General features: G+C 44.6%; 2 protein-coding genes across 9 annotated transcripts in view; both read left to right on the forward strand.

Moving 5' to 3' along the window:
* The window catches only part of LOC135265101 (neuronal calcium sensor 1), a 39,590-nt gene extending 33,746 nt beyond the window's left edge, over positions 1-5,844 (forward strand). For all 8 annotated transcript variants that reach the window (XM_064354358.1, XM_064354364.1, XM_064354361.1 and 5 more), the window contains 2 exons: positions 1,884-2,003; positions 4,347-5,844. In XM_064354358.1, coding sequence (XP_064210428.1) covers positions 1,884-1,982 — 99 coding nt within the window. In that variant the 3' untranslated portion in view covers positions 1,983-2,003; positions 4,347-5,844. The remainder of the gene's footprint in view (positions 1-1,883; positions 2,004-4,346) is intronic.
* Positions 5,845-9,159: 3,315 nt separating this feature from the next.
* hmcn2 (hemicentin 2) overlaps positions 9,160-13,991 on the forward strand; it is a 61,799-nt gene continuing 56,967 nt past the window's right edge. The window contains exons 1-2 of the mRNA XM_064354367.1: positions 9,160-9,838; positions 13,139-13,209. Of these exons, the coding sequence (XP_064210437.1) occupies positions 9,580-9,838; positions 13,139-13,209 (330 nt within the window). The 5' untranslated portion in view covers positions 9,160-9,579. The remainder of the gene's footprint in view (positions 9,839-13,138; positions 13,210-13,991) is intronic.

The raw sequence follows: 13,991 nt of genomic DNA on the forward strand, positions 1-13,991 counted from the left end.
ACAGCTTGCATAGATACACACAATATCACAAAGCTTCCCTAGTTTTTCATTGACCTTTTGAATTTTGCAGTCTTGGTTGCGCAGAAGCAAAAGCTAGACAATTGCAATAAAGCTACGCTGATCAACATAGCAGTCCTTTCCTCTTAATAAAGGCAAACAGACGGCTGAGATTCAGGGCCAGGGGCCGGTAAGTGGCTGTGCTGGGACAGAGTGAGAGCGATGAGGCTGGCTTAACGTGCTGGAGCACAGACAGGCATCGGAGAGTCAGAGAGGCAGGAGGAACCGGACGCAGCAGAGCCCAAGCGGACCTTCCGCAGTCGGTTGTCGACGCTCAGTTGGAGAGGCAGGATTGATTCTTTTCCGTGGAGGCGCAAAGTGATGTTCCACAGGCTGACAGGAACAGTAAGCACGGGAGCGATGGATGGACTTCTTACTGCGGTACGGAGAAGCTGGGGATGCGAGGCTGCCAGCTTCAAGCTAGGGACAAGCTGTGGGAACAGCACACCCCCACCCTCCCCAATTCTACCCTCCCCCTCCCAGACACGGACTCACACTCTATCTCTCATGCTCACACGCACAACAGACGCATTGTTTGACATTGTGTGAGCAGATGCACACATGCACTTTCTCTCTCTCACACACACCTATATATACATACACACACACTTTCTCACACACGCACATAAGCACACACATTCACACACTCACACAGACAGGCTTTCTCCCTCTCTTGCTGTCTCACACTCACACACACTCACAATCTCTTTCTCTCTCTCTCACTGACAAACAGGCTTGCTCCCTCTTTCTCTTACTCTCTCTCGCATAAACACACACACTCACATTCACTCACGCTCTCTCACACAAACTGTCTTTCTCCTCTCTCTCTTACTGTCTCTCTCACGCATGAACACACACACATTCACACATACTCTCTCACACAAATAGGCTTTCTCCCTCTCTCTCTTACTGTCTCTCGCGCACACACACACACACACACACACCATCAGCAGGGAAAGTCACAGAACACCGCCCCCCGTGCCAGCGGCACGCTCCACTGCAGTGACCGTCTGCCAAACACCGACTGATGCTGAATGCTGACCACGCCCACGGCTGAGCTCCCTCTGCGAGCCCGCACACATCCCCACACCCTCACACTCCCTCACACATCAGCTCTCATATCCACACACTGCTGCACACCTACACCCGTCCAGCCTCACGTCCCTCTGCCCCGCTGTCACACCCCCACACTTCACTCTGCCAGTCCACCCCCCATTCTCCCCATACCTTATACGCACAAGCCCCATGCCTTCCCATTTCACATCCCCCCACTATCATACTTCACGTTTCCGACACACACTCTGATTCTACACCCCCACATTCACTCACCATCACACATTCACGCGTAATTTACAGTATATAAAGATATAGCATATCTCATCCCATGCCTGCCTGTCTCCCAGGATAAGAGGACCCTTCATGTGTGGAGTTATCCACGTTTTATCCGAGCTCTTGTCATCCACCAATTATCCAAGCTCCTGCCAATTACACGGATAGTAGGTCAGGATACTCATCACGGCTGTGAGGGTCCAACAGCACCACTCAAAAGCACCTATCAAAAGTGGGGCTCTTGTGGAAACTGTCAAAGTAGACCAGCCAAAAAAAGTAGGATGGCTTGAGGGAAGAAGCAGGGGAGGTCTATTTGCAGTTGGAGTGAAGCAGCTCTGTGGAACAGCTCCCTCTGCCCGGCGCGCGGCGTAACTGCGCGCGGGTCCGGCAGGGGGCCGAGGGGGTGCCGACGCGTGGCCGACGCGCCGGCGGCCCCGCTTTCCCCCCACCCCCCCCCGCAGACCCACCGCAGCCCTGCCTCCCCTCTCCCCTTTCAGAACGCCGACGGCAAGCTGACGCTGCAGGAGTTCCAGGAGGGATCGAAGGCGGACCCCTCCATCGTGCAGGCCCTCTCCCTGTACGACGGGCTCGTATAGGCGCCCCGGGGGAGAGAGGAGGTGAGCCGGACCGCAGCGCCTGCGTGTTGACAGGCGGGGGGGTGGGAGGGGGGATTGAGAATCCCGTCCGTTTCCGTCCGCACACCCTTAACCCAGCAGTCCCCTGGGGAGGGGGGTGGTTTTACTCACTGTTACTGAGTGTGTAATCATTTTTCTTTATCGTTAGCATCTCTGGCTAACGGTCACTGATGAACAGTTCTTTTTTAATGATAGTAATTTCTTTAATGACATTTTAATATGGTATTTTAATATCCTGTTGCACCTATGGTGTTTATTCACTTAAAGCTAGGAGTTCCTGCGCTGTGTTCTAGCTGGCCAGCTGATTGCTGATCAGATTAAATTGCACAGTGGTTTGCATAGAATGTAGCCAACGTTAGCTACCCAGCTATATTATTTTTTTATGTAAGCTAGTGCTTCACACAGAAATTTAACTGAGGAATGGACAACTTTTTTTTTCAATGAGCAGTTTATAAAAACATTCTAATGGGAATGAGCAGCTCATTAACTAGGTTCTGCAGATTGTAAAACAATTACAAATACTTGCAATTAAATCTGAATTCATTTCAGTCAGTCGAAGGTTTGGCACTTTTCTAATATGCTTCTGATGTAAAACAAATAGTGTACTGCCTATATACCATGGCAACGTCAAATCAGTGATACAGTTCTTCACGTTAATGCCCAAAATGGGTAATATGAATATGCCTTCTTTCCAATTCCCCATTTATTTACTCAAAATGAGTGCGTTGTCTTTGTCAGATGTCTTTGTTGGCGTTCCTCATTTTTAGCAAGCAAACCCATTGAAGTGTAGCAGATTTTATGGTTCAAACGTGTCCACTAGGGGGTGGCTGAGTTTTGAGTTAGTGTTGTCTCCAGGATGTCATGTCCCTTCATTATAGACTGAAAGGTTTGGATTAGTGTGAGCGTAAATGAATATATAGCTATCTTTTCACATACATTCACTTTATTTGTACATTGGTATTGTGAAGCGAGTGGTTTTAACTGAAATGGTGAATGTCCTTTACTATATCTGCAGCATAATTTTTGATGCACCTTTTTGACTGAGGAAAACAATAACTAAAACTTTAGTGGGAGCATATTCTTGGGGACTTTATGTTAATTTTTAGTCTTAGGGAAAAAACACAGCACGGATATTGTAATCTATAGAAGCGAGCTATTTCTGCCACGTTTCCATTGTCTGTAATTTAAGCTGGTTAAGTGTCATACCTTAATTTCACCACTTAATCATGAACTAAATATAGTTTTTTGAAATTGGAATTTGCCACAACTGAAAAATCTGAATCTGTGGGAGGGAAAAATAAGTCAAGGGATAAATTACACAAATAACAGTAAACCAGCACAGTTATTAGTATCCATAAAAGGTTATTTTAACATTTAACTCAATGAAAAACTGGCACTGAAGATCCACAACAACCTAATATAGCTGCACCTCGCATTACCTGATTCTGCATTTCATTACCTGGACTGCTAGTGCAATACTGTGTTAATGTCATTGCTCTGGTGTCTCGAGCATGTCTGAATTCGGTGTGAAGCTTGTTATTCCTGGACTTCTCTGCATGCGTTCGCATGTAGGGCGTTTGTGTGGGAGTTTGTGTGCGTAGGGGCCGGTGTGTGTGTGTATGGGCGCGCGTGGGAGTTTGGGTGCGCGTGAGTGTGTGTGCGTGCGCGGGTGTGTGGGTGTGTGCGTGGGCGCGGGTGTGTGTGTGTGTGTGTGGGCGCGGGTGTGTGTGTGTGTGTGTGCGTGCGTGCGCGCGCGCGCACGAGGCCACGCGTGTGTGAGCTCGGCTGTGAGGCCGGCCGTCGCCCGAGGCTTCAGAAACCAGCCGCGGCTCGGCCACGCTCCTGGCACGAGGCAAGCCAGCGCCGATGGGCCGCTTGTTTAGCCGGGAGCTTCTCCTCAGCGCCCTCATAAATTATTCAGGCGCTCGCTGTTGATTGCTGGCAATCAAGGGCCCCGGTGAAGGGGAGGGGGAGGGGGAGGGGGAGGGGGAGGGGGAGGCCGCCAGAGCGCTGGCCCCCGTTCAGTTAGCGCCACTCCAGCCCCGAACCCCTCCCAAAGCGCGAGTGACCTCATTAAGGCCAGTCCCATCTACCGCGCCGCTGCTGGGACACAGTGATTTCAAGTGGTGGGTGAAGTGGGTGAAGTGTGTGTGTGTGTGTGTGTGTGTGTGTGTGTGTGTGTGTGCTCTTCCGTGTGTGCGTATATTGTATGTGTGCGTGCATTTGTGTGTGCGTGTCACACCCCTCCCCTCCTCTATATAAACATACCGGCCGGTCCTCCAGCATCTGATTTCAGCTTGTGCTTTTTCTGTCCCCTCTGCACAGATACCCAAGCAGTGTTCACTCCAGTGCCATTACACTTGTTCTTGGAAGAAGCCAAATGTCTCCTTGGACCCCCCACCCAGAAGACGACGGGAGAAACGGGGGTCACAGGAGCCAGCCGACGAGATTTGCCTCTTGCCATTCAGTCATCTCCGTCATCGCCCAGAACATCAAGCCTCACTGTGGCTGAGGAACTGTATTTGTAGAAGGAAAAAAATGGAGACAGACATGCGAGAGGACAGAATGTGAGGAGGAACTTGCCTTGAATGCTTTTTCCATTTCTGTGTTTCCCTGCTTCATTGGAACTGCAGACGCGGCGACTGGCGACGGCGCCCCCTGTGGGCTGAGCGCGGACAGAGCAGCTTTTTCCGCTCACGTGACCACCGGGGAGAGTGCGGTTACGGTTACCGGGGAGAGCTAACCTGGTCGGCGCTCACTATTTTGGAGTTCTCGGGAAAGAACAGAAAAATCGTCAACCTCGTTTATGTATATATTGGCTTTTAACACTTGAAAATGCAACATTGCTGAGGTTTCGTGAAAGTGTTGTGCATTCACTTAGAATGAAACTTAAGTGTTATTTATAAATTATTTTGCTTTTTATATTGAATGAAACCGTCCATATACTGAAGATTTTAAGAGATATGGTATCCTAGGCTACGGTGCCGGCTTGGAGTGTAAGCATTGTAGCCTAGGATACCATTCTGCTCACTCCTCACTTCTCAGAGAGGAGAAACTTTAGGAGGAGATGATTCTTTCTGTATTAATTTAATGTGTTTTAAGGTACAGTATGTTTCCATTGTGTAGTCGGTGTTCCTTCACTTGCTTGCACCAGCAAACACTCCGCAATGTGTCAGACTCGCACCATTGTGTGAAACGGCTACAGTGTTGTCAATGCGTTTGACTAATAAAAGGCTGTGTGGAACAGACCGCCTTCAACCAAAAAAAAAGAAAGAAAAACAGCCCACAAATCAGTTTTCATGCACATTATATTTCTTCAATGATTTCACCGCTTCCCTTGTTCTTGATGTTTAGTGGGAGGAAGGCTGTCTTGCAGTTTTTCGCCTCCGCTGCAGGAGTTCGAGGACTGAGACGCTTAGCTCGTGTGCGGTCACGCTTCCCGCGGTCGAGAAAGAAAGGGATTCCTCTCTCCCTTCTTAAGACCCCCAGACGACTGGGGAAGTAACATGAATTGCTCTGCTGTGTCTTTTTTAGTGTCTTCTCAGTGATGTGATTTCCTGTTAAACAAAGCCATAGCCCTCGTGTGTGTAAAGGCTTTTTGTTTTGGCCTGTGAGGTTCCTAAGAAGTGTCAACGCATTATGGCCTTCTCAGGCCTCATTAATTAAAACCTCTCTCGAGCAACGTGGGTCAACAGAAAAAAAAAAAAACCTTTCCTTTGTCCGGCTCCATAAGTTAATATCTGAATTGCCGTGTAGATCACAGAACAATTGTCTCCAATGTTGCTGCTTCTGCTGCACTGAAATAAAAAAAGATTGCAGGGTGTCTTTTTTTCTTTTCTTTTTTTTGCTATTAGTGATTCTGCCTGATACGTTCCTTTGAATGTCAGCTCCAGTACTCCTTAGGTTGATGTGAAAACCTTTTTTTTTATTTTCAGAGAGAATTCTTTTGAAAAAAGAATTTTAAAAAAATAATGAGATCTTTCATCTTGTCGAATGAACAGATTGCTCCGGCTCTGGGGTAGTCTTCAGATCCGAGCCTTCGCTTTGTTCCTGCTATCATTATGGTCTGTCATACTTTACACACATTTCTGACAGGCTGTGAACATCCAGAGTGTATCAGTCTTGTGCTGTCTGTTCCGTTTTAAAAATAAATCACAAAGTGCACTCATTCTGATCGCCTACATTTTGACCAGAAGCCCGGTATGTTTAGTGAATATCTAGAGACACTACTTTGAAGAGAGGTCTTTCCTCTTGGCTTGATGAGCTCTTGCTCGATATCCACTTTGTCAGGCTAATGTGATTTGCATTTTTTGTATTGACATTCAGAAGGTATTGCTGGTTTTTCGCTGGCCTCTCTCGTCTCATCTGGAGGGAATCGGTGTGACTGGTTCTTAGCAATATGTGCTTTCAACCTCATCTTTGACAAATCAAATACTCAAATAATAGTTTTCTTTGGTTTCTTGCAGACAGCTTCTGATATAAAATGAACATCAAAATATTGATAAAAGTTGAAATATTATTTTCATATTTGTTTTACGATTCTAAAAAACGGCAATGGCGTTTTGCAGTTAGACTGAATCTGCAGCAACCTGAGGGACCCATTGTCAACCCTGGTATTAACTGGACTTATCCACTAGATGCAGTTGAACGCACAACAGATCCAATCCACATTGACGCTAGGCAGATTTCAGCCTTAGCGGCTCACTGTGGCCGTGATGTCACCCTTATCTCATCCAGCTGACCCCTGTCTGCGGGAGATAACTCTGCCGGTTAGGGCAGGAATGAGGTTTGAGGACCTGAATTGGGAAGAGGGCGCATGGATCAAGAAGCTCCACTGTCTGCCTCTTCTTCTCACTTGTCTCCTGATTTGGTTTATACTGCTGGGAATCGGCCCCATGGGTGGCAGGCATGTGCTGCTCTGTACTGTTGACATTTCACAGTAACAACGCCTGCAGTAAAGATATCCTCTGACAGCTGATATGTTGGAATGAAATATCGGCCATGGCCACTGTAACCAGAGATTCAAGAAGAGAGAGATTGTAAGTGTTCATGTTTTTGTTTTTAAATTTCCATCTGTAATTTCTATGTCTGGCCATGGGTTTATTTATTCATTTTTTATTTTTTTTGCCAAAATCACCACAGAAGTTACTGTGCAAACAGTATATTAAAGAATAGGGAATTATCAATAGCCTATAAACTTTAAATAGGATATCAGTTTGAAAACAAGATGTTCAACTTGAATTGAATTCTAGGTTTACTTCTTTGTTACCTCGGTGTAGTTATAGGTTCCTCTGTGTTTGATATGGAATAAATAGTGGCCTGACAAACTGCATTTGATATGAGTGCCCCAATCCAGCCAATAACAATGTTAGACAACTGTTTTTCTTTCTCCAAAGGAAGACCCTGTCTCAACTCTGATCGCATTGAACAGTTGCTTTAAAAAAGTTACAAAAATATGCCATTCTTTTGCCTACAGTGCACTAAGAGTAGGGTTAAAGCAAACACACACAAAAACTATGTAAAAAATTCCTATCTTGGCTGAAGCAGTTATGTCCATTTTACAACAGGAAATGGCCTTCGATTAAAATAAAATGTGCAGAGGCACAGAGGTAGAGGTACCGGCATATACAGCTGTTTGGTGATTGTATTATAATGTGGTTGCTTGACTGATGTCATGATATAGCATGGGGGGTGGGGGGTGGGGGTGGGGGTGGGGGGTGTGTTTGATCACCACACTGTTCCCCTCCTCCCAAATCACCTTCACAGCATGTTCTGGGTTCTGTTCCATCCAGCAGGGCTGTGGAGTTTTAAATATAACCAAAGTCTTGAGCCCAAGTGATTGGTGGAAAGGAGAAGTGTTAGTGGTGGTATTAACCTGACAGTACCTGTATACATTTTGTTGCTATTTTTTCTCCCAATTACAAGAACATGATTTCGTTATGTCTTATATTATCATAAAATGATCGCCTACATACAATGAGATACGCAAAATCTGAATTATTCCGTGATCGCCATGGGGTATTAGCAAGGCAGGGCAAGTGGGTCAAGTTTGGCACTCAATGTGAGACAGAAATAAAGTGGAGTATGAAACGGCTGTCAGGACCGCAAAGTTGTATAAGCTTTCACGTACAGAATTTGTATTGCATTGACCCCACTGGTGTGGTCTATGATTGCCTTATTTTGGTTCCTAATGTTTCGATTTATTATGGCTTTCATATAAGTGGGTCCTGGTTGCGCAGTAGTCAGTAGTCCGTCCTTCCTACCAAAGACGCGGCGATTTTAATTCGAAGACTGTTGGCCTCGTTATCTTGAATTCTTCAGCTCAAAGCTGAATGAGGTCTACCGACAAATGTCTGTTGTATTTCCTTCCATCCCGCTGTCATTTAGTTTTACTGAGAGAACCCAAAAATCTGACATGGTACAGCGTTCTGTTGTTCTGAGAGAACATATCATTTAGTGAGGACTTAAAAAAGGTTGTCGTTTTTGGGTCACTTAAGTGTTTGCATTCTGGAGCGGCCCTTTTCCGTTTCCTGTACAGTTTTCCTGAATTATCAGCTTTCTTGTCGAGTGTCTGATATGTCGTGTCTCGGTGTGAGTTGAATGTGTGTGTCGCCTTTTCGGATATGTTGCCGAAATTAAGTGACCAAAGACCTGTTTACTCGACTCAAAATAATAATAAAAAACGGTTATAGTCGCAAGTTGTGTTAATGGTGCATAGGGTATACATCAACATTTCACTTAAAGAAGAAAGGGCTCTGTGTGTTTCCGGCGCATTTCCTTTTAAAAAACCATCTGGCAATGCTCTTCAGCGATGTCAACTCTGTTCCATTCATACACAAGAGGGTCGGTTTTGTCAAAGAATTTCTGGATAAAATTAGCAGTATGCCAGCTGAGTATATAGTATCATTGCTATTAATAAACACTGAGTAATTTGGACTCTGGCTTCTTAGTGTCCACAACAATGATAACAACAATGATACTTTTGACAAATCAGAAAGTTTGCTCATTTTTACTTGCGTCTGAACGCGGGCGCTGGTGGTGGGGGGTTAGCGCTCCAAGTCAGAGTCGGGTCAAGTTACACACACGCACGCACACATACACACACACACATACAACAGATTCAAACTACTCAGGACCCTTTAACACCCTCCCGCCCACGTTTCCAAAGTGCAGTTTGCAATTCCAGGGAAGTCAGCAGTGAGAGTGCTCTTCCGTCCCTCTCCCAAACCTGAATTTACGCATTCAAGCACATGGACATGGAGATGTTTTAATCTGTGTCATTTGGATTTTTACTCTCTTTCATTAGTTGAGGCGTTTCTGGGTCATGCCAATGGAGTCTATTTTCTTTGTTGGGGAAAAACTGCAAAAAACCTGCGTGCCGTTTTAAACTGTACCGGACCTCATTGTCTCAAGGTGCTGGAAGTTTTTTTTTACTTTTTTTTTTTTTTTTTTTTTGGTAGGCATTCACATGCGCCATTACGCAAAGGATTTATCGACCATGTGTTAAGATTTTGGTTATTAATTATTTAAACATTTGCATAATTTTTGTAAGCAGAAAATGACCGGCATTTGGATAAAGTGCTGTGTCTTGGTGCTGTTGGGTTGCGCCTCGAAACTCCTCGCTGTACCCCGAGTGGACGAAAATGTGGGTTCCAGTGACAGCGCCTCGACACTAGCCTTTGTGTTCGATGTTACCGGCTCCATGTACGACGACCTCAAACAGGTGATAGATGGCGCCTCTCGGATCCTGGAAAAAACCCTCAGCCGGAGAACTAGACCCATCAAAAACTTTGTCCTCGTTCCTTTCCACGATCCAGGTAAGCAGAAATTATAGACACCCACACAGCGACTGCACTAGCTATCACAAATGGTAGGGCACAGTGTAAATTACTTTTTTGTATGGGAATAAATCTGATTTTCATTTCTCACTGAAAATGTTTTTACGACTATTATTTCATTCTGTCTCGTTTAAATCAGTTTAAGAAATGCGTATCTAGCATAGTTGTTATTTAATTTACTTATTTTAAGCTAGGATATCGTCCTTTGTTAAATGCTTTACTTGCAATGAGGTGTACTAATGACATGTACCAGCAGGGATCGCTGTAATGCCGGAACGCATACATGCACCAGTTCAACACTTCTACAAATGGTGACGGAGCTGTTAATCGTCAAACTTATTTTTTATGTCAAAAGACATGTTACAAGCTATACTTCTTGCATATACAGTTATATGACATCTGTATATAGATTGGTCTATTTTTTAATCCTAACTTTTCTCATCTTTTGTCCATGCTGATATTGTCACTGAAGAAAATCTCTGCTCATCAAAGATACACATATATTTTTAGGATGAGACTAAATGATTTAAATCTTTGACTTGTGTCAATATCAGTGAAATAGTGTTATTCTAATGAATCAGCTATATAATCTGTTTTGAAAAGAGACCTCAAGAAATACGAAAATCGGAAAGTCCCTTTCTCTTCAGTTTTTTTTCTGGAATGCAACAGAACAAGAGCATGGTTCTTAAACAATCAATTTTTCATCTGTCCTACAATGTCAAGAAGCGGAGTAATTCAAATGTAATACTTGATGCCTGTCATACACAGAGGTACAAAGAGTGATTTGGGCTGCCTGTGGGCCTGCTTCCTTTGGACGATGTGTCTAGCGGAAGCAGCCATGGGTTCTAACATCAGAGAAGGAGCGCTTCAAATGTGGGTGTGGGGGAGGAGAAGGGGAGGGTGTTCTGAGGATGATTGGAAGCATATGCTGTCTGCCTGAATGTAATTACCTCCCATCGCCCCCCGTCCAATGCTTGGGGAAAACCAGGCAGCCCTTGTTACCGAATGAGACAGAGGGACTGGAGCCAGAAAGGGTGGAGGGAGGGGGTGGATGGCAGTATAGGGGGCTCCTTTTGAAGGCTCCCAGTGTCAAGCGCGGCGTGCTCTTGGGGAACTTGTTCAGAGATGAGACTGCAGTGAAATTCTGTGATTGACAAAGAGGAGTGACTAGGCCAATGTTTCACATGCGTGCTATGGGGAGAGAGAGAGAGAGAGAGAGAGAGAGAGAGAGGAAAAATGGGTGGAGGTGGGGGGTCCTCTGGAATTATATTCAGAATTGTCATGCCAATAAAGCATTTGAAATTGGAATAATGCATTTGCCTGTAATGAAAAAGGTTCACCAAGCAAGTCTGTAATGTGAGTGACACTCCCACCCTCCAGGCCACAGCTGCCTTCACTGGCTTGACCCTTGACCCCAGGCCCTTCTTAGTCCCATGTCCATTCTCAGTGTTTACTCCTCCATGGATCTGACTCCTGGAGAGTCCAAACACGTGCCAGACGTAAGGAAAACGTGATCATTCATCCCCACAATCTTACACCTCCCCCCCACCCCCCCACCCTCCACACTGACAGTGAGACATAGAAAGAGCCTCACTCAATACAAAAGGGAAAACGGTGGGAATAAGCAGCATTAATGATTCCAAGTGTCCTGTTTTGCATTGTCTTTTTGTGGCTGCTATAGAGGATGTGCAGAAGAGGTGTTGGAGAGCAATGATACACAAACTGCTCAGCTGGCTGATGCAAATATGAGATTTTTTTGGCTGCCTTAATCAAAGCAGTCATGCAGTCTTAGACAGCTTTGTATGGTGGGAAAGTGATTCAGTGCCAGCACAGTGTATGAAGAAAGAGAGCAGCTGGACCAGCTTTCTGTGCTGGATGGACATACCCGGTCCTCTGGCCATCAGAATTAGAGTTTACATAGTCCTGCTAAACACGAAGAAGGGTGGAGGCATTAATCTCAGATATCCAGTTCGGGCCACCCGAGAGACATCCTCAAATACCAGCCAAGTTGTAGGGCGTGGTATTTGAGGGCATGCATCCATTGAAAAAACTTTTTTTCTGAAACTGTGTGTGCTGGTCAGACAAACGAAAACCGTTTCCCCCACTCTGTTGGCTCGTGGTAAGCATATCTCACTGTATAGATGGGTGACAAAGAGGGCATTTCCCTGCTGTCTATGTATGCTTATTTCATCTAAACTCATGACTGTTGCCAAAGGAACCCTACGATGCCATTGACAAATTAGACAATTTGTCCATAAAATTTGACTTAGAAATAAATGCAGTTCTTATTTTTTGTCATAGAAAAGTACAATTGACAATTGCCAAATTGAACTTGCTCAAGTGTGCTTGATAATGATTTTATCTAATTTATATGTAAGTTTAAGGACAAATGTTGGTTGAATCCATGACTTTAAACAGTGCACCATTGAAGGTGAATGTGACAAGCAACAAACAACCAATAATTGAGATCTGAGCTGCCCCTCACTGGGATCAGTTTGGCACCTGATGTTGGCACCCGTTTGTGCACCTGTAGCCCATCTTTACACCTACTCTACCTGGAAAAAAAATGACAGGACATGACCCTGAATAACCCATGCCTTTACCCTACTCTGTGTTCCTCAACCTTGGTCCTGACAAGATGCAGTCTCATAGTTTTTGTTGTTACTCAGCACTTAAGTGATCAGTTACAGCTGTTTATTACTCATTTAACATGCTTGGGTCAGAATTGGTTTCTGATCTGGCGAAAAACAAAAACCAGAAGACCTTTCAGACATTTTGAGGTTGAAAACAGTTGGCCTGCATAATCTGCTTTGTGTATACATACTGTATCTTGGAAACATTATTTTGGCACATGAGTATGGAATGTTATGCCGCAGATATGAAAGACATATGCAGTACCAGCCCATTGGCTTTTGAGAATATTTTCCATTGTAAGGGCAGGGGCAGCACGTTCGGGAGCAACCTGATATTTAAAGTTTAAATATGACATGAACATAATTTTAATTTCTGTCATTATATTATTCATATTCATTCATATTATATTATTACTCTTAATATAGATTGCTTGACATAAGCTAAGCTACTAAACAGTACACAAACAAAAACAAAACTTGTGAAATACGTCATGTGCACCACGGTGGTGAATTGAAGCTTTCATTTATTTCCTGTTTTCCCTGAAAGGTCTTTGATTGACCATTCAGTTTAACTCATGAAAGCTGGGAGGGAGAGGGGGTCTTTATAATGCAACTTATTTATTGAAATGGTTCTCCCCTTTTGCAGATATTGGCCCTGTGTCCATCACCACAGATCCCAAGAAATTCCAGAATGATCTCCAGGAGCTGTTTGTGCAGGTTCGTGTGGAGTGGTGTTGCCGGCTGAGGCTGTTTGACTTGCCTGTCGGCTTGGGCAGAGAGACTTTCAGTAAAAATGGGATCGCAGGGAAATCTATGGATTACAGCATTGCTTTGCAGTCATCCCAGGTTTAGCCTGCTCTCAAGCAGGGATTTCCACATAGGCTTTAATTCCTGCATTGAGGGTGATTCATAATGAGGTCTGCAAGTTTTCATGTGGGGTCTGCCATCTTTCTCTGAGTATGAGTCACATGGGGGGGTCAAATGAGTCACTTTCAGGGGGTGTTTGCAGAATTGGGAGCACCTTCTTACGCTTTTCTAGGTTTACAAATTAAATTGCATGCCTCAAATCCTGCTTGTCACTGACAGCGCAAATCCTTGATGTATCCGTGAACTGCAAAACAAATTGGTTCATCCTTGCCTTTCAATTTTTGTGCATCTGAGGTGGCGTCTCAAGGTAGAGTCAGAGAAATACCTCTCTGTCAGAGAAATGCCCTTTTCGTTTAGCAGTTTTTATGTTATCCAACCCTTATATTAACCCTTTCCAGTAAATTTTAATAGAACAAATACTGGATTTCAGTTTTCCCCATGATTCATCATTTGGCTTTCACTGGACCAAATAAAAATCTTGCTGAATTAGATTCTATTGATGTACTATTGTCAATCCAGAGAGTAAAACAAAATATATTCTGAACTTTTTTGTAAGACTTGCTGTACAGTTAGTTATAGAGCCACTGCAGTGTTTTGGAGCGCTCGTTTTGTTGCTCAGGTATGACATTGTG

Source organism: Anguilla rostrata, chromosome 10, assembly GCF_018555375.3.
Source record: "Anguilla rostrata isolate EN2019 chromosome 10, ASM1855537v3, whole genome shotgun sequence".
Lineage (NCBI taxonomy): Eukaryota > Metazoa > Chordata > Actinopteri > Anguilliformes > Anguillidae > Anguilla > Anguilla rostrata.